General features: G+C 39.8%; 1 protein-coding gene across 1 annotated transcript; it reads right to left on the bottom strand.

Moving 5' to 3' along the window:
• Positions 1 to 231: 231 nt before the first annotated feature.
• Positions 232 to 16,622, bottom strand: LOC146003000 (uncharacterized). The gene is made up of 3 exons (XM_083141159.1): positions 15,267 to 16,622; positions 7,810 to 8,058; positions 232 to 324 (listed from the first exon to the last, which is right to left on the bottom strand). Exons 1-3 carry the CDS (start codon positions 16,620 to 16,622, stop codon positions 232 to 234), a joined length of 1,698 nt encoding a protein of 565 aa, XP_082997285.1.
• Positions 16,623 to 20,734: the final 4,112 nt, after the last annotated feature.

Here is a 20,734-nt window from a genome sequence, read left to right on the forward strand (position 1 = left end):
AAGGGTCCGAACCAAGGGACTCACATGTAATAATAATAATGAGAACCGACCTCTGTGGCGGAGTGATTAGCACAGCGCGCTACGACACCAGGGTCCTGGCTTCGAATCCCGGCTAGGACATTGGTGTTCTTTGTGAGTGTCCCTTCATCAATTTCATCATATCATCACTCATCCAAATCGTCGCTATTAGCCAAAGTGGCGTTAAATAACAAATAGTAAGTCGAATCTAATTTAATTTTTCTCTGCCTCTCCATTGTTAGCGCCAAAACTTTCTTTCTGATCTGAATCACTATGTGCCTCCACCAGCTGCGTGTCTATTTTGTTCTAAAAGAGTTGCATTTATTGTTGATAAAACATTGAAGTTACTGCTGCATAACATAATAAGTATATTGCAAAATCAAGAATTAATGCTAAGAGATTACATTATTTTGATGTCATCATGTAAGTGTTAAATAAACGCATACAATTCTTTATTGGATTGGAGGAATGTGGAAAGTAGAAGGATAGGAGGAGACAAGGTGGAAAGCAGCGATGTGCCGTAGACTATACGTTTACGTCTACATGCGTTGTCTACACGTAATCTACGCGTAGATTACATTGGGTTATAGTTTACATAGACTACGTAGACAATCTAATGTGCATTAAAGTTAATTTTCAAGGGTTTCATGAAAGGAAAGTGACATTTTCAACTATATTGGTTCCTAACGAAATGAAAAGAATCCTATTTACAGCAAAATTTCTCGTCTCTTCTATTATCAACTATGGAAGAAGATAAATAGTATGCAAAAACAACAACAGATGGCAGTCGTGAGCCAAGAGTGGTCTTTTTCCCATAAAACACTAGAATATTTCCTATATTAGGTTTCTTCCTAGGTGAGAAATTGTTCGAATTTGAAAGAAGGAGTATGAAAAGTTATCCTTACACATCAGCAACTGATACGCAGTATAGTTTTCTTTTAATTCCATGGCGCCCTTTGCTAAGTTATCACCTTTTGCCATGTTGTTTACATAGATTACGTATCTACGTGTATAAAATAGTCTACGTGTAGACTATCGTTGTTTACGCGTAGACGCACATCACTGGTGGAAAGTGAGGGACGCCAAAAGTCTTGAGCCGTCCCTGCACTTTATAAGCTCAAATAGAGTAATCGGTGCTAGAACTACAGTTTAAAGTGGATCACAGAGCGATCGAACCCTGGACCCTTTGATTGCAAGGCACCATCGAGTAAGCTCCTCGTCTTCATCTCAATTTTTAAACTTGTCTCAATATCGTTCTATCTTCATACGCAATAACAGTAATATGCAATTTCCATTATTGAATGAATGCTCGGAAATAAATTCTCAAACACAACCCCATAGTGATACTTTTTACAGCTCAAGTATTAACTAATGCATATGTATTCTCTGTCAAAAGATTGATAATTTTTCAAGTTTTAGGCAATTTTTTTTAGAAATTTATAGCTGATGGGCCACAGTCCTTCGTGACTATATATTACAGTCCTCTGTACGTACACATATGGACTGCTTGGACCAAAACGTATACGTTTCTGATTGATTCATCCAATCACCATAAATTACATACTCGAAAATCTCGAACATGGATGTCACAACCTCGTATCACAAGGGGGAGGAAACAAAAAAAAACAAATACGCATCGAACTCTTGTGACTTACTATCGTGGATGCTTGTTAGCATAAAGCGCAGCTACAAATCACCCCGTGTCGTTTGGAAAGCCAGTCAGATAAGGGCGTTCCGAGAGAGGGATGTTTTTGTAAGTGATAAATGAATGGCGATCGTCACGGGTTGCCAGCGTCCTACCGGAAACTACGTCACAGGCGGAAGCCAGGTTTCAAGTTCGAGAACCGCCGCCAGGGGTCATCTGATGCTCAGGAGTCAAGAGATCGGCTGCTCCGTGTCACACCCTCATTAGCGACTCCATTAGACGAGGATGCTTGTGTTTGCCAAGTGTAGAGCGACGTGCGATTAAGGTCTGGCGGGCGGGGAGGCTCATCGGTGGAGGAAACTGTAACATTTCTTCCTCGGCAGTGTTGCCACATACATATATATTGTCATGAATCAAGTTTGCATTGCATTTTTATTTTAATACCGTGAAATAAAATAGAAGTTGCTTTAATATTCTGAGATGTGTTACATTTTCATGTGGTCCTATGAAAGGGTTGCGTTCTCTAATTCGAAATATTTAATCTCTATGTATGTTGTTTGCCGACTTTCGTGGCGAAAGCGCGCTACGATGTCAAGGGTCACGGGTTCAAATTCCACGCTGGGCATGAGCATTCTTTGTAAGTGTCCCTTCATCAATTTCATTATATCATCACTAATCATCATCTTCGCGATTAGTCAAAGTGCCAGAAGAGCGAAAAAATTTAAGCCAAATAAATCAATCAATCTATAAGTTGCATAAGGTAGAGGCTGCATACACTTTGAGCCAGTGGTCGGGGGATGTGGAGATTGGTATTTCCCCAGGTAGGAAGTATTACGCGAAGAATATTCCCAGTTGTCTCATTGTCCACATGTTAAAAGAATGGAGCACCTCTCCAACATAGCCCTTCGGCTCAGGCAAACATCAAACATCCATCTACCAATCTTTCCTTCGCCTCTCCAACATAGCCCTTCGGCTCAGGCAAACATCAAACATCCATCTACCAATCTTTCCTTCGCCTCTCCAACATAGCCCTTCGGCTCAGTCAAACATCAAACATCCATCTACCAATCTTTCCTTCGCCTCTCCAACATAGCCCTTCGGCTCAGGCAAACATCAAACATCCATCTACCAATCTTTCCTTCGCCTCTCCAACATAGCCCTTCGGCTCAGGCAAACATCAAACATCCATCTACCAATCTTTCCTTCGCCTCTCCAACATAGCCCTTTGGCTCAGGCAAACATCAAACATCCATCTACCAATCTTTCCTTCGCCTCTCCAACATAGCCCTTCGGCTCAGGCAAACATCAAACATCCATCTACCAATCTTTCCTTCGCCTCTCCAACATAGCCCTACGGCTCAGGCAAACATCAAACATCCATCTACCAATCTTTCCTTCGCCTCTCCAACATAGCCCTTCGGCTCAGTCAAACATCAAACATCCATCTACCAATCTTTCCTTCGCCTCTCCAACATAGCCCTTCGGCTCAGTCAAACATCAAACATCCATCTACCAATCTTTCCTTCGCCTCTCCAACATAGCCCTTCGGCTCAGTCAAACATCAAACATCCATCTACCAATCTTTCCTTCGCCTCTCCAACATAGCCCTTCGGCTCAGTCAAACATCAAACATCCATCTACCAATCTTTCCTTCGCCTCTCCAACATAGCCCTTCGGCTCAGTCAAACATCAAACATCCATCTACCAATCTTTCCTTCGCCTCTCCAACATAGCCCTTCGGCTCAGGCAAACATCAAACATCCATCTACCAATCTTTCCTTCGCCTCTCCAACATAGCCCTTCGGCTCAGTCAAACATCAAACATCCATCTACCAATCTCTCCTTCGCCTCTCCAACATAGCCCTTCGGCTCAGGCAAACATCAAACATCCATCTACCAATCTTTCCTTCGCCTCTCCAACATAGCCCTACGGCTCAGGCAAACATCAAACATCCATCTACCAATCTTTCCTTCGCCTCTCCAACATAGCCCTTCGGCTCAGGCAAACATCAAACATCCATCTACCAATCTTTCCTTCGCCTCTCCAACATAGCCCTACGGCTCAGGCAAACATCAAACATCCATCTACCAATCTTTCCTTCGCCTCTCCAACATAGCCCTTCGGCTCAGTCAAACATCAAACATCCATCTACCAATCTTTCCTTCGCCTCTCCAACATAGCCCTTCGGCTCAGTCAAACATCAAACATCCATCTACCAATCTTTCCTTCGCCTCTCCAACATAGCCCTTCGGCTCAGGCAAACATCAAACATCCATCTACCAATCTTTCCTTCGCCTCTCCAACATAGCCCTTCGGCTCAGTCAAACATCAAACATCCATCTACCAATCTTTCCTTCGCCTCTCCAACATAGCCCTTCGGCTCAGTCAAACATCAAACATCCATCTACCAATCTTTCCTTCGCCTCTCCAACATAGCCCTTCGGCTCAGTCAAACATCAAACATCCATCTACCAATCTTTCCATCGCCTCTCCAACATAGCCCTTCGGCTCAGGCAAACATCAAACATCCATCTACCAATCTGTCCTTCGCCTCTCCAACATAGCCCTTCGGCTCAGTCAAACATCAAACATCCATCTACCAATCTTTCCTTCGCCTCTCCAACATAGCCCTTCGGCTCAGGCAAACATCAAACATCCATCTACCAATCTTTCCTTCGCCTCTCCAACATAGCCCTACGGCTCAGGCAAACATCAAACATCCATCTACCAATCTTTCCTTCGCCTCTCCAACATAGCCCTTCGGCTCAGGCAAACATCAAACATCCATCTACCAATCTTTCCTTCGCCTCTCCAACATAGCCCTACGGCTCAGGCAAACATCAAACATCCATCTACCAATCTTTCCTTCGCCTCTCCAACATAGCCCTTCGGCTCAGTCAAACATCAAACATCCATCTACCAATCTTTCCTTCGCCTCTCCAACATAGCCCTTCGGCTCAGTCAAACATCAAACATCCATCTACCAATCTTTCCTTCGCCTCTCCAACATAGCCCTTCGGCTCAGGCAAACATCAAACATCCATCTACCAATCTTTCCTTCGCCTCTCCAACATAGCCCTTCGGCTCAGTCAAACATCAAACATCCATCTACCAATCTTTCCTTCGCCTCTCCAACATAGCCCTTCGGCTCAGGCAAACATCAAACATCCATCTACCAATCTTTCCTTCGCCTCTCCAACATAGCCCTTCGGCTCAGTCAAACATCAAACATCCATCTACCAATCTTTCCTTCGCCTCTCCAACATAGCCCTTCTTTCCTTCGTCTCTCCAACATAGCCCTTCGGCTCAGGCAAACATCAAACATCCATCTACCAATCTTTCCTTCGCCTCTCCAACATAGCCCTTCGGCTCAGGCAAACATCAAACATCCATCTACCAATCTTTCCTTCGCCTCTCCAACATAGCCCTTCGGCTCAGGCAAACATCAAACATCCATCTACCAATCTTTCCTTCGCCTCTCCAACATAGCCCTTCGGCTCAGTCAAACATCAAACATCCATCTACCAATCTTTGCTTCGCCTCTCCAACATAGCCCTTCGGCTCAGGCAAACATCAAACATCCATCTACCAATCTTTCCTTCGCCTCTCCAACATAGCCCTTCGGCTCAGGCAAACATCAAACATCCATCTACCAATCTTTCCTTCGCCTCTCCAACATAGCCCTTCGGCTCAGTCAAACATCAAACATCCATCTACCAATCTTTCCTTCGCCTCTCCAACATAGCCCTTCGGCTCAGTCAAACATCAAACATCCATCTACCAATCTTTCCTTCGCCTCTCCAACATAGCCCTACGGCTCAGTCAAACATCAAACATCCATCTACCAATCTTTCCTTCGCCTCTCCAACATAGCCCTTTGGCTCAGGCAAACATCAAACATCCATCTACCAATCTTTCCTTCGCAGGGGGGATTTTTTTCATTCTGTTCTGTAAGGTATGTGTAATACAGTGGAGACTGCTATATACGTAACTCAGTTCTGCGTAATTCTGTTTTATATGTAAGTTACTGTAGGTCCAGGCAAAATATAATTTAAAAACGTGTTAATTAAACCTTATTTGTACGTAATGCATTTATACGTAATTCGTTGTTATATGTAGGAGTCTACTAATTTTCATAACATATAGTTTTGTACGTAACCAAGCCACACAAGTGGCAGTTTTCAGTTGATACTGGTCGGCCATGGACAACATAAAGAGGAAAACTTACATGCTTGATCAGAAAGTAAAATTTGATGAAATGTCATTTTTTCTGACATGTCGGACACGATGCCCATTAAATAAACACAATATTACACTCCGTCTAGAACCCAAAAAAGGGAATTTTAAAGTCCATTTTTTTAAATTTTTTGCCAATTTTCAGGTTTTAGGTAATTTTCCCCGATTTTCGGCATTTTCCCGTCATTTTTCACAATATTGTGTGTATTGTTTCGTCATGTTTTGTCACTTCTTTTACTTTGGTAATATTCTTGAGTCCTTTCACCAAGGTGAACATAGGCCTCTATATATATATATATCTCACAGAATTGCAATTTACGAACAAACAAAAATTGTCTTACGTGGATCGTGATAATTTCTTTTCTTTCCAGTGCCACAGAAACACACCATACTACATCACCAGACAAAGATGTGGGAAATTAATGCATTTTACACTAATTCATTCAGTGTATAGGACTTTTTCATTAAATTGTTTTAAATTATTCGGTCGTTTCCATTTCCATTGGAAATCCTCGTTGCATACTTTAATTAAATGTGCATGTGATGCATTTTTCTTTAAAGTAAGCTTGAATTTTGTTTAATTTCTTTTTCGTTTCAATTTTTAACCTGAAACTCACAAATTTAATGGTAATTTCTTGCATTTTTCCGTCATTTTTCCCCACTTTTTAGGACATTCTATAGGTCATATACCTATATTTTTTAGGTCATCAACTTCCGCTCCCTACACATAATACTAAAACGGAAATAGCTGAAGATTTAGGCATCGCTTATACCACACACACTTTGCACAGTCATTAGTAAAATAAATGCTATTTTAGACGATTTTTTTAAAAAAATTGGGTTGTAAATATATACCATCAAAGGGTTAACTTCGTCTTTGAGGATAACTTCGTCACGAGACGATACATGTCTGTAGGAGTCACATGCTGGTGGAACAAAGGGAGTGTGAAGCCACACACGTGCAGTTGTGGAGCGGACATCAAGGGAGGAAGTGTGTTGTGTGCTTTGGCGCTGTTTGCAGCATTTTCTCGAGCACGATGCCAACCAAGGACATATAAGGTGGTTGGTGTTCGGAAATATCAGAACTATACCTCCGATCAAGTGCAGGAGGCTTTACGACTGATCGGAAAGGGAAAAACTGTCGTGGAAGCGTGACGATCTTACCTCTTCATGGGGTAATGTTGACCTGCTAGGATCGTAAGCAGAGATGACGAAGTTACCTCATTTGCTGGGATAACTTCGTCACGAAAATGCTGATGTATTTTCCCCCCATAATATTTTGGATTTTCTTTGGTATTCCTTCAGTACATTTATAAATGACAAAGTGTTCCTCGTGTATACTTTTCGTGTTGTCACTCGCCACGGATTTTGCAGGGTACATTAGAATACACCAAAATCTGTACGAAGATACCCCGTTTGACGGAGCAAACGGACACCCTAAGCACAATTTTCAAAATAACTCTGAAACATTTGCTTGAAAACTGAAAATAACTATTGGCATTGAAGGTGTGAACGTTCAGTTAACACATGATAGCACATAGTATGCAAAAAGATGAAGATCTGTCTCAAAATAGTCTGATCAATCCCCGGATGCGGCAGTCCGTTTACCCCACACGTTCGGGGCAGACGAACATTTTATCGGGGCAGATGAGCACGTGATAATTTATAAACTACCACCACTCTCACAATAACAACACACAAAATATGGGTCATTTCCGTTTGCAACACAATTTACATGGAACCAGAGAGAACACTCTAAGCACTGCGCCCAATTTTGACCCTGCTTGTACACATCTTTGCATACACGGCACTCATCACTTGTGGTGCATTTAAACTCTTTGATTTTTTTTGCTGCAGCTTTCAGTTTTTTCTCCTTGAGGCAAGCGATGAAGGAAGGATCCGTCAATACATGTGATTGTCTAATTTTGCGTTTCCTGTTGCAGGTCCCAGAAGTTGATGGCAAAGGGTTTAGCTCCTCAAAACTTCCACGAGATGACACATCCTCTTCTCTTGCTGTAGGCTCTGATGATCGCTCATCTTGAACATGGACAGTTACAGAAACAAAGACATGCCCAGGCAGTCGTTCTGGATTAAAGAGATATATTCCACAAGCATTGAACCCATTCACAGCATTGTTCGTTCTCGATGTCCCACCATCCTGTAACAAGGGCACATTGTATTAGAAACACAAACATTTGAAGGGTACAAAATGCATTACATACAATTCACACTTGCCATTTCCATTACTGAGTCAAGTATTTAGTATCTCAATCAAAAAGTACCTAACAATAGTTAAATGAAATACAATTCGTCTATGTCCGTCTGTCCCAACGGCAACCTGTCCATCTGCCCACTTGTAACCTTTGACCTTACATTCCGAAAAAAGTCCACCAGATGGCAGCACAATATTGGCAACATGTGTGTATCTATAAAGGAATCTCTGCCTTCACCACACTTCAAATCACAACTTCGGCGGGACCATAGTAATCTATGCAATCCTTGTGTTCGCAACACATTTTTGTAGTATTCAGGATTTTGCATGTACATTTTGTGCTTACCTGGTCAGGTTTTTAGGCTGGATGGGCATTCCTTCTTTACGATTTCTTCCGATGCTTAACACACCAGCTCGCAAACGTTCAGGTTCGTACACAACTCCAACTGCTGCACTGTTGCTAACTTCAAACCGAAAATATTCGTACTTTGCTTAGGGCATGTCAGTTTGCCCCGTCCATACTGTAGTATTTCAGTATCAAAGTGGTCGCTAATAAAGTGGCAAATGTAATGTATTTAAGAACCAAACTTTTAGGATCGTAAATTTACCACTTTATGACAGAAATAACCTGTATTATGTGTATAGTGTTCCTCAAAATAGGTACAATTACAGTATTTTAATAATGATTCGAGTTGGTATCTAAGTCTGATTTTGTAAATCTCAGTTATACGTATTCTCTTCACCTTGACACACGTATAACTCAGGTTCTACTGTATGTCGACGTATACGCCGAAATCTCATCTTGACATTGATGCACGATACGCATCACAATTTTGTTTCATAACCGTTGCCTGTCACAATTCCGAAAGCTGCCCTTTCGGATGAAAAATTAATTGCTTTCAAATAGGTTAAAACCACGTGGCTGCTTTGTTTGGACTCAATCTTGCAGCGTGACGTCACACTAGTAATATGGTCCATCGCTGATATAATTTCGGTAACGCACGTATCGAAAATGCAACACGTTACGTTACGTTACCCAAAGATTACGGATTTTCCTGACCCGGGTTTATCAACCTGACAACTCTATTACCTTTCACTACCTGCGATCAAGCTGATTCACGAGAGATAGAGGACAGACATGTGTGATGTTACCTTCAGCATCTCACCCTTCAATTTCTCGAACGTGCCACTTCAAGATTGCAGCTGCCTGGTATTGGGAGCGAGACCTGGATGAAGTTATTACACACGGGATGTTATTAATTAATCGTTGCATGATTCTTCGGCCTCTGCGAAAACCTCAAGGGCTTCTATTATCCGCGAGCAGCCTTTGTATCTGCACATACCGCCTCCACACCCACACCGGCAGAATTGATCTGCACAGCGAAGAGGCAAGGATTGCGTGCCCGATCATCTATATAATGGATCAAATCGTTGTTGAAGTGAGAACAGCATAGCGAATTGTAGAACATGCATACGTTGAATTGCGTTTTCCAGTGTGTCCATCTCATAATGTACAGCGTTGAGAGATGCACGGTGCAAAATCCTGGGTGATTTCCCCCCACCAACAATCTTGGCCTCAAAAATCCCCCACCAAAATTTCCCTGGGAGGAGAGAGCTCTTGTTATACCAACCAAGATAAGCAATTAGGTTTGATTTTAAATATAATTTACTAAGGATAATATACGTATCTATCCATCTCTATCCATCTGCAGTGTATCCTACCCTGTATCTCTTTCAAGATATAATCAACAAATCTACACAAATAAGAATATGGAGGCCTCCCCGATGGTGCAGTGGTAGCGTCGTCGCCTTGTAATCAAGGGGTCCAGGGTTCGATACCCGGTGGAGGCACAAGTGATTCGGATCCCACTTTAAACTGTAGGTCCAGTCCCGATTAGCCTTACTGTGCATAAAGTAGACTTAAAACACCAAATCAATCAATCAATCAATCAACCAATAAGAAAACTGAAACAAGAATGAACGACAAATTTAAGGGAGAATTCACACCGAAGAGACACGCGACATGCAACACGAGACAAGTGTCGCTTGGAAGCCAACACTCAGTAATCAATGCACCCTTTCGAACCGAAGAGACACGGCAAGATGCACGTGTCGCTTAAGTGCCTCTCGGACTGTGCCGTTTTCTCAATACCGTGCATCGTGTTGCTTCAGTTTGTTGTTCGCGCATGCGCAGCGAATGCTTCATTCCAACGAGCTGTATTTAGACTCTAGAAGAGAGCCCAACCTGCATTATGTTTGATCCTCTAATTTGTTGATATAATAAAGTATCGATATGTATAATGTTTTAACGATGTTTTAAGATTTAAACACAGCGTTCATTTAGCTTTATCAAGTTTTTTGATGCAGTTATCTATCGGCTGTAATTTGCCTTCAACATCGTGAAAAGAGGCCGTGTTTTGGCCATTTACCTGACTGCTTTTATTTGAAAAAGTCAGCTTATGGAGGCACTTTAGTCCAAACTATATTAGTTAACATGGTAAAGTACTCTAGTGCATTGTTTTTCAACCACCGGGCCGCGATCCGATACCGTGCCCTCGTATCAACTATACTGAGCTGTGAAATGTTCTGCTGAAACTGGTTGACAACTATCATAATCCCAATATCATATTTGAGTTGTGAGTTTTCCTTTTTAAGTCCATTTTATGCACAAATAGACTAATCAGAACTGGATCTGCCCGGTGCCTCCCCGGTTATCGAACCCGCGAACACTTAATTACAAGGAGACGACGTTACCACTTTGTCTTCCGTATTTTTATATTTGTCAACAAATATACACACGTAATCAAACTATTATTACTCTTTATGATTATGCTAGAATTTATTTATCAATATTTAATTTCATAGGTAGCTACATGTTAATTCATGCATAAAATCTTCAATACTGTAAAGATTTACGAGGAAAATTCTTCGGCTAAGGGAATTGACTTTAAAAAAAATACTGTGACATGGTTTCACGAAGGTTGAGGACCATTTCTCTAGTGTTTAGGTATTCGCTTTATTCAGGCTGAAAAGTCTGGCGTATACAATTTGAGGTCAGTGCATATTATTTGTAAGTTTTCTCGTGCACAACATGCCTCTCCCAAGTTTCAATAACTTGCACAAATTTTACAACGCAGTTTACATGTAACAATGTCTTTTGTTACGTTATTTTCGGGTGACTAATACACTGATTAATGCAATTATATCGGTACCATCATGCACCTGAGCAAAGAAACCAGTATTGCTTGCCGCGTGCATCTTGTCTCTTCGGTGTGAAACACTCGTGTCGCGTGTTGCCTGTTGCATGTTGCGTGTTGCGTGTTTCTTCGTGTGAATTCTCCCTAAGTATGAAATCTCTTAATTGATCCATTTTAATAGAAGCAAAACCTAAACAAAAATATTTTTCATAATAAAACATTTCAACTTTTTTGTAATTTATTGACATGTTTAACCAGTTGGTAAAGGAATTAGTTTGTTATTTTATTTGTTATTGTTATTTATTTTATAAATACATAGGCTGATTTTTTTGTAGTGGCAACTATGCTAATAGCGACGCCGTGCAACGAAACCAGGCAATTATGCGTAGCCTCCCTCAGAGCAAATGGACTCACTCTTCCCACTCCATGCCTGTGCGCAGTGACAACAAGAACAAAGCAGCAGTGTTGCCACATGAAGGGAAATTTCCCTTTTGCAGGGAAATTCGGACCGAAATTTTAGCCAAAAGGGAAAAGGAAATTTCGATGCAAAATACAACAGGGAAATTTTAAGGTCATCTGACTGCATTATTACAGTTTATGTTAATTTTGAATATCATATCCACATTTTTTTTATTCCTACTTGTTTCTGCTCCTTTAAGTTTATTTTACGTTGCTTTTATGCATCTTTGGATAAATAGTAACGATGTGGATTAACGATTAAATGGATTCCTGAAAGGATTCAAAGCTGGGACATCTGATCAGGAAGTGAGGAAACCGAAATGTAATTTTTTTTTAAATATTTTTTATTCAAACGAATAACGAATTCAACGGAATACTTAACTACGTACTACTACTGCTTCCACCACCAGCTCTAATAATGCTGCTACTACCACTATTACTAATTATTATTATTATTATTATTATAAAATTTGCTTAGGTGAAGGGAAAAAGTGTTCCAAAAAGGGAAATTTTGTCCCTTGGAAAGGGAAATTGTGCCCTCATATTGTGGCAACACTGAAGCAGTTGTGAGCGAGCGGTTCGTGGAGTATAGTCGCGATGTCTACGAAGTAGGAGCAGCGGAGCTGGTCGCACAGCACGACTGTGTCACCATGGACTGCAACAGGCTTAATCCCTAACATGAAAGAACCACTTCGTGAGATTCGCTTCCGAACAGTTCGAGACATTCTTCTGGCAGTGTATTGCTCTCTTCATACTACAGCACTGGCGGTCCCTCCATGGAACAGGCTGTTCCCTTCTACTTATCGCCCTTTTTTAGCTATTTAAATTATCTATAATAACATAATAAGAACACTTCTTTCTTCCGAAATCAACACGCTGTCTGACGCCGAGTATTTCCGACCACGCGCGAAGGTAAACGATCCTCATGGTGGCACCTCCCACCACGGAAGCTGAACTCTCTAGCTGTTCCCGACGAGAGACATAGCGAATTCGTTTTCCTTCGAGTTTTTGCTGTGCGCTAAAGTTTAATTGCGACGTAGTGATAGTTTTGAGTGTAGTAAGTCTATAGTTTCCTAATCTCATTTCAAAATTGCGTCTGCCAGTCATAACGAACTGGAAAAATCTTCTACAGTCTAAGCGTGCGCTAAATGCCTTGGCTAGACACTGCGAAATAGCTTCGGAGGGAACAGCTCGCTTCCACCTGTTCCACCAGCCCCAAGACGCACGCAGCGGCAGGACAAGAAAGCGAATGTTGCGAGCGTAGGGTTGCGAATGTTGTATGATCGACCGGCTGAAGACGAAAGCTTCTAGTTCATTGAACTTTACAGAAAAGACAGCAAAGCAACACCTATCCTAACCGAATTAAAAACTAAAACGAAATCGTACACAAGGCATTTTCAAACAAGTTACTACAACTCTGTAAAATGATTAACTGGATACTCTTCCAGTGACAAATTATTGTTGTCCTTGTTTGTTCACGAGAAGGGAGTTTGGAACAGTTCTGGTTTTGTCACAATTTCTACAAATCTAGCAGACGTCATGAAAGAAATCGGCCTTCTGAATGCCATTATTCCATTGAGGACGTTTGAATTACAACAATGCTCAACTCTACAAAAGATCATATCAACTTAATCTACAAATAGAGATATGAAACAGGTTTCGACAATAAATTTTTTTTTCTCTGATCACTCATAAATTGCTTTTATTAATTTTTCTTTGTTGCGCATCAACAATTTTGTTTTTAATGTTTTGTTTACATTATATCATATTTACTTTAACATTGGTAGCCTATTGTCAAAATTTTAACGTGCTTCATTTATGTCACTTCTGACTGTAACATATGTATCGTATGTTTATTTGCTTCATTTCAGCAAGGTTAAATTTAACTTGGTCTACTGTATTATAATAATAAGAAGAAGAAAATGAAGTTTAATGAAATGTAAACAAACAAGCGATGTCTAAAGTGTTGTATCTTATCTTATCTTATGGCGCTACAGTCCACTGATGAACCTTGGCCTCCTCTGTGATTTGTCTCCATCTATCTCTACCTTTCGCCACAACTTTCCAATTTATATACTGGAGCTTCCGAACATCCTCATCCACTCCATCCACCCATCTTAATTTAGGCCTTCCTCGTTTCCTTTGTCCACCTGGGCTATCCAACATCACTCTCTTTGCAGGGTCACTATCACTCATGCGCATCACATGACCTGCCCATCTTAATCTAGCCGCCTTTATTATACCAATAACTGTTGGTTCTTGATATAAGTCATAGAGCTCCTTATTAAATCGCTTTCTCCATTTTCCATTCTCACATACTGGTCCCAATATTCTTCGTAATATCTTTCTTTCAAAGGTCTCTACCAACTCTTCATCTTTCCTTGAACTGGTCCAAGTTTCCGCAGCATAAGTCAATACAGGTCTTATCAGTGTCTTGTAAAGTATTAACTTAGTTGTTCTGGACAATATGGTGCTCTTAAAATGTCTCTGTAGTCCATAATAGGCCCTATTCGCTGCTATAAGTCGTGCCTTTACTTCCTCCTGTGAATCATTTTCATATGTCACAACAGAACCCAGGTAGATAAAGGTATCCACTCTATCAAATGTATAATTAGCCATTGTTATGGTCGGTGATGGATTATATCTGTGTGCTTTGCCTGCTGCCATGTACTTAGTCTTCCCTTCATTCACCACCAATCCCATCTTTTTTCCTTCCCTTTCTATGGCCAGAAATGCTTCTTCCACTGCATGTAGAGATCTTCCTACTATGTCCACATCATCTGCATATGCAAGTATCTGGATTGACTTATAATATATGGTACCCCTAATTTGCACCCGAGCTTCCCGTATAACCTTCTCTAAGGCAATGTTAAACAACAAACAGGACAGCACATCGCCTTGTCTTAGTCCATTTTCTATTTCAACAGGTTCTGAGAGTTGTCCTCCTACTCTTATCTTACTATTAGAGCCCTCCATAGTTATCCTCACCATTCTTATTAATCCTATTGGAATTCCAAGATCTTTCATTGCCAGATATAGTTGGGTCCTGTTTATACTATCGTATGCAGATTTAAAATCAAGGAATAGATGGTGCGTTCCTATCCCAAACTCCAGCGTTTTCTCCAGTATTTGCCTTAAGGTGAATATCTGGTTCACTGTAGATTTCCCTGGCCTGAACCCACATTGATATGGTCCAATGCACTTTTCTACATATGGTAGTAGTCTTTTATATATAATTCTTGCAAATACTTTATATGCAACGTTCAACAATGTAATTCCACGATAGTTTGCACACTCCATCATGTCCCCTTTCTTGTGGATAGGTACTATGATACCCGTCCTCCATTCACTTGGCATCTGTCCCTTTTTCCAGATTATGTTTATTATTTCCTTCAAGTCTCTAATGACACTCTCGCCTCCATGCTTAAGCAGCTCTGCTTGCAAGTTATCTATACCAGGTGCTTTACTATTTTTCAATATCTTGACTGCCTCCCATACTTCATCTAACTTTGGACTTTCTATGCCCCCTTCTCCTTCCTCTTCTTCATTTGATCCTTCTTCCAGCATACCTGCTACATCTGCACTGCCATTCAATACATCATTAAAATGCCTTCTCCACCTTTCTAAAATTTCATTAGTGTCACTAATTATATCGCCTGTTTCATTTCTACAGACTGTTGTCCTTGGTTTAAAAACATCTTTTGTATTATTTACCAGCTTATACATCTGTCTTACATTCTTCTGCTCATGCAGGCTTTCCAACTGCTTCATCTCTTGCTTCATCCATTCCCTTTTTCTTTTCCTATGGACTCTCTTCTCAATCCTTCTTTTCTCTTGATATTCATCCCTAGCTCTCCTTGTTGCACTTCTTTGCTGCATCCTCTTATATACATCATTCTTTTCTTTGGTTACATTTTGACATTCCTCATCGAACCACGTTTCTTTCTTTACTGGCTTTTGTGTTTCAAGTACTTCCTTTGCTACATTACTGATCCTCAGCTTATATCTATCCCACCTCTCATCTACATTTTCCACTTCTGCCGGTTTCATCCCGACGAATCCCTCTTGTAGTTTACTTCTGTACCTCTCAACCACCGTTGGATTTCTTAACTGCGTGACATTAAATTTAATCAGGCTAGTCGCCTTCATTTTTCGACTATTAGATATTCTTGCTCTAATCCTTCCCATAATCAAATAATGGTCGGAATCAATATTAGCCCCTCTAAAAGATCTAACATCAATGATATCTGATCTATGTCTACAATCTATTAGCATGTGGTCAATTTGATTGTAAGTTTTTCCATCCGGGGCTCTCCATGTCATTTTATGAATATCCTTGTGCTGGAATAGAGTTGTTGTTATTACTTGATTCCGAGATGCTGCAAACATTATTAGCCTCATACCATTGTTATTTGTTACTTTATGCATACTTTGTTTACCAATTGTTGGTTGATACACGTCTTCAATGCCTATCTGGGCATTGAAGTCTCCAATTACTATTTTTATGTCATTTTTTGGGCAATCATCAAATGCTTTCTCTAACGCATCATAGAAATCTTCTTTTACATCATCTGTGGATACTTCCGTGGGTGCATGTGCATTGATTATACTGTAATTAAAGAACTCTCCTTTAACTCTTAATGTCGATAATCTTGAACTTATAGCTTTAAATCCTATCACTAGATGTTTTAGTTGTTTATGTATTATAAACCCAGTTCCTAGCATATGCAGCCTTTCATCACAGCTATAGAATACAGTTGCTTCTCTCTTTTCCAAAACTCCTTTTCCGATCCAACGTACTTCTTGCAATGCCACTATCGCAGGCTTATAATTATTTAGTTGATCCAGCAACATCCTCAATGCACCTGCCCTATACAAAGATAGCACATTCCAGCTCCCTACATATAGATCCCTTCCCTTTCCATAATTCGCTTGTCCATTGTTCACGCCAGTCCGTCGTCGGTAGATCTGTCCGGCTACATTTCTTTGAGGTCTCGTAACGTGGTTCCTTTTGTGGGATGGGGTTGTCGGCCCCACGCCCAACCCCCATTCTTGGAGGACCAGGATTTGTTTAGGGTTTACTCCCGTAGGGCAGCTGGCTTCACTATGCCTTACGAGTCTGCCCCACCCTTGGTTTTCTGTCAGGGTATCCTTCCCTTAGCCTTTGGGGATCCCTCCCCTCCCTGCAAGGCAGCAGGGGCTGAGCTTAGTTAGTGGCGGCTCTCCTCGCCACATCACAGGATTTTCATCGGAGCCTTGCAGTATTTACCGAGATGCAGTTGCCACTCCACATCTCGCTGCCTCCTCCAATCCTGCTGCTGCTTGTCCGCGACTGTTTCCAGCTAGCCAACATATCTGCTGGCCGTTCCCCTATCCGCAACCTGGGGACGCGCCTGGTGGCATACAGCTCTGCCTCTGGGAAGATAACCCAGCCCAGGAAAGTGTTGTATAGCCAACTTTTTATACAGCGTAATAGGAGCACAGACTAATAAGTATCGACATGAGTATGAGTGTGTGCGTGGAATGTTCTAAAGCCGTACCAAGACAAGGCATTACATCAAAAATACAGTGTTGTGACTGTTACAATTGGTTTCACATAAAATGTGTTGGTCTAAAGGAAATTGATGTAGAATATATGAAGTCCGTAAATCAAACATGGCGGTGCAAAAAATGCTCAAATACGAGGAGGAGTAGCTTGCAAGATAATAACATGCCACGACCTTTGCATTCATCAACTTCATCAATATCAGATGTTTACAACATGTTACGGGATTTAAAGACAGAAATAGAGAATTTGAGGAAGGGTAATGAGGAGACTGAGCGTGAGCTGGGAAAATCCCTAAACCTGGCACGTGAGAAACTGGACGAGAATGCGAACTTTATGAAGAAACAATCTCAGAGTATCAGTGCTTGTCTAGCACAAATTCAGGAACTGAAGGCGGAGAATCTTCTCTTGAAAAAAACAACTGAAGGAAACTCAGCAACAACTCGATGATCTCGATCAATATGGAAGAAGAAACACGCTTGAAATCTATGGTATTCCAGAGAAGAAAATTGAAGACTCGTATGAAATTGTAAAATGTGTGGGAAGGGCATTGGATATTGAGATGACAAATGATATGATAGATGTGTGTCATAGGTTAAGAAAACTACCGACTCAAAAAGCAGGAGGTATAATTGTTAAATTTGTAAAGCGTGCAGACAGGGATAGGTTTCTGGAAAGGCGAAAGGTGAAGAGAAATTTAAATTGTATTCATTTAGGTTATGAAAGCAATGAGATGGTATATGTTATTCAGAATCTTACCCCATATAGAAGGAATATTTATAGTGAAGCTAGGAAACTTAAACGCGAAAGAAATTACGCCTACCTATGGGTGGATAATTCGGGCACTATTAAACTACGAAAGAATGAGGGAGATAAAAATGTATATATATTGAGAACACTTGAAGATGTATCTAACTTAAATTGATGTCCTTACCACTAATTACTTCCAGATGACGACTATTGATAACATTACAGTTTATTATCAAAATGTAAGGGGGCTGAATACAATGACTCAAGAATTCTATGTAAACAATATTGAAAATGGCTATGACATAGTTATTATTACAGAAACCTGGTTACATGAAGGTGTCTTTAGTAGTGAGTTGTTTAGTGATAATTACAAAATATATCGTCACGATAAGAAAAACCGAAATAGAGGAGGTGGAGTAATAATAGCAGTGAGGCAAAACATAACATCTAGGAATGTTATTTTAGATGATAATTTCGATGTCTTACGCGTGAGAATGAATTTAAGAAATAAGGTATACTATATAGTAGCTGTGTATTTTACTCCTTCCTCAACGATTGATAATTATATGCATTTTTATAATTTGTTTGAGAATTATAATGAATTTCATAATGCCAACATTATTATTGTTGGTGATTTTAATCTGCCAAAAATCTCTGATACGAGTTACAATCTGCAACTAGGTGGACCGTGTTACAGAGCCCTAGATAACTTTTTGAGTCTATATGGCTTACGCTCATTAAACAACATACAAAATCATAATGATAGAACACTGGATTTAATCTTAGCTAACGTGTATGATGATGTTACTATTAACAAAGAAGAACTCCCTCTTGTTAAGGAAGATGCACACCACCCAGCATTAGTAATAATTCTACATTTCGCAAAATCAACAAATATTATAGAAAATAACCCAGTCAGATCGTTGAATTTTAGAAAGGCAAACTTTCTTGGAATCTACGAAATGTTACGTGATGTAAACTGGGCACCTATTAGTAGAATGGATAATGTAGATGATGCTGTAAAGTTCTTTAATGACAATATCAACTCAATATTTAATCTTAAAGTACCAACAAAGAAAATCTATGCAAATAATAAATATCCTTGTTGGTTTACGCGAGAGATCATTGAAACACTTAAACTTGAAGAACGACATAGAAGGCGCATGAATTACGATTGCGACAGTAGAATTAAGTATAAAGATACTCGTAAAAAAGTAAAAACACTCATAGATAAGGCATATAATATGTACCTAACAGAAACAGAAGAAAGTATTGAGAATAATAGTAAATTATTCTGGAGTTACGTAAAAACCAGAAACGGTAGAAATACTTATTCAAATCAAAGTATGACATATATGGATAATGTAATAGAAACAAATCAAGGTATAGTCGATAACTTTGCTTGTTACTTTAAATCTGTCTATTCTGAGTTTCCAAGCACGTATGATGTAACAGAGCAAACGGAATTATGCGTATCTAATTCACTCTCAAGCAACAAAATTACTGAACCGGAATTCTGGGAGGCAATAAAAAAATTAAAACCCAAAAAATCTAGTGGGCCTGATGGAATCCCTCCATATTTACTTAAAGGGTGCGCTGAAGTGCTTAAAACGCCTCTGTGTTTAATATTTAATCGAATTATGAGGACTCAAACTTTTCCTACAATCTGAAAGTTAACAAGAATATGTCCTATCTTCAAATCAGGTGAAAATGCAAAAATTGAAAACTACAGACCGATTGCCATTCTGTGTGCTCCAGCAAAAGTGTGGGAACAAATTTTGTATTCAAGGATTTTTAAACATGTTAGAAGCTACATAAGTAGCAATCAACATGTCTTTTATCCATGCCGATCCACTACAACTAACCTAGTAAATTTTGTCCAAGATGTCCACAATGCCTTTTATAATAGATCAAGTGTGCATTCAATTTATATTGATTTTGCTAAAGCATTTGATAGAATTAAACATAATCTTCTTTTACGTAAGTTATCAACTTTTGGGTTCACAATCAATTTAATAAACTTATTCAAATCATATCTTCAGGGAAGAAAGCAATATGTAACATATAAACAATCAATATCTCGTGAGTATTATGTAAACTCTGGTGTGCCCCAAGGATCAAATCTCGGGCCTCTATTATTTATGTTGTTTATAAATGATTTGCCAACTTATGTTAAGTATTCAAAATGCCTTTACGCTGATGATGTAAAATTATATAAAGAGATTACTAGTGTAGAAGATACATTAAAACTTCAAGAAGATCTAAATGCATTATATGAGTGGAGTTGTATAAATGATCTTAGTTTTAACATAAAGAAGTGTTGCTTTATGCAGTTAACAAATAAGAGAAATACTATTCACTATACATACTCTGTAAATAGTCAATTGCTTCCTCAGGTGTACGTAGTAAAAGACCTTGGTGTTCTTATTGATTCTTCCTTGACGTTCAAACAGCATATCTCACATGCTGTTAATAACGCATACAAAATACTAGGCTTTGTTATTAGAAATACTAAGAATTTCAGAAGCATAAACTGTATAACAACCATATACAACAGTATTGTAAGAAGTAGACTGGAATATGCTTCTATTATCTGGTCACCAATCTACAAATCACATGAAAATACCGTGGAGAGAACACAGAAGAAATTTTTGAGGTATTTATATTATAT

The sequence above is a fragment of the Lepisma saccharinum genome, chromosome 19 (genome assembly GCF_977018435.1).
Source record: "Lepisma saccharinum chromosome 19, izLepSacc3.1, whole genome shotgun sequence".
Taxonomy (NCBI): Eukaryota; Metazoa; Arthropoda; class Insecta; order Zygentoma; family Lepismatidae; genus Lepisma; species Lepisma saccharinum.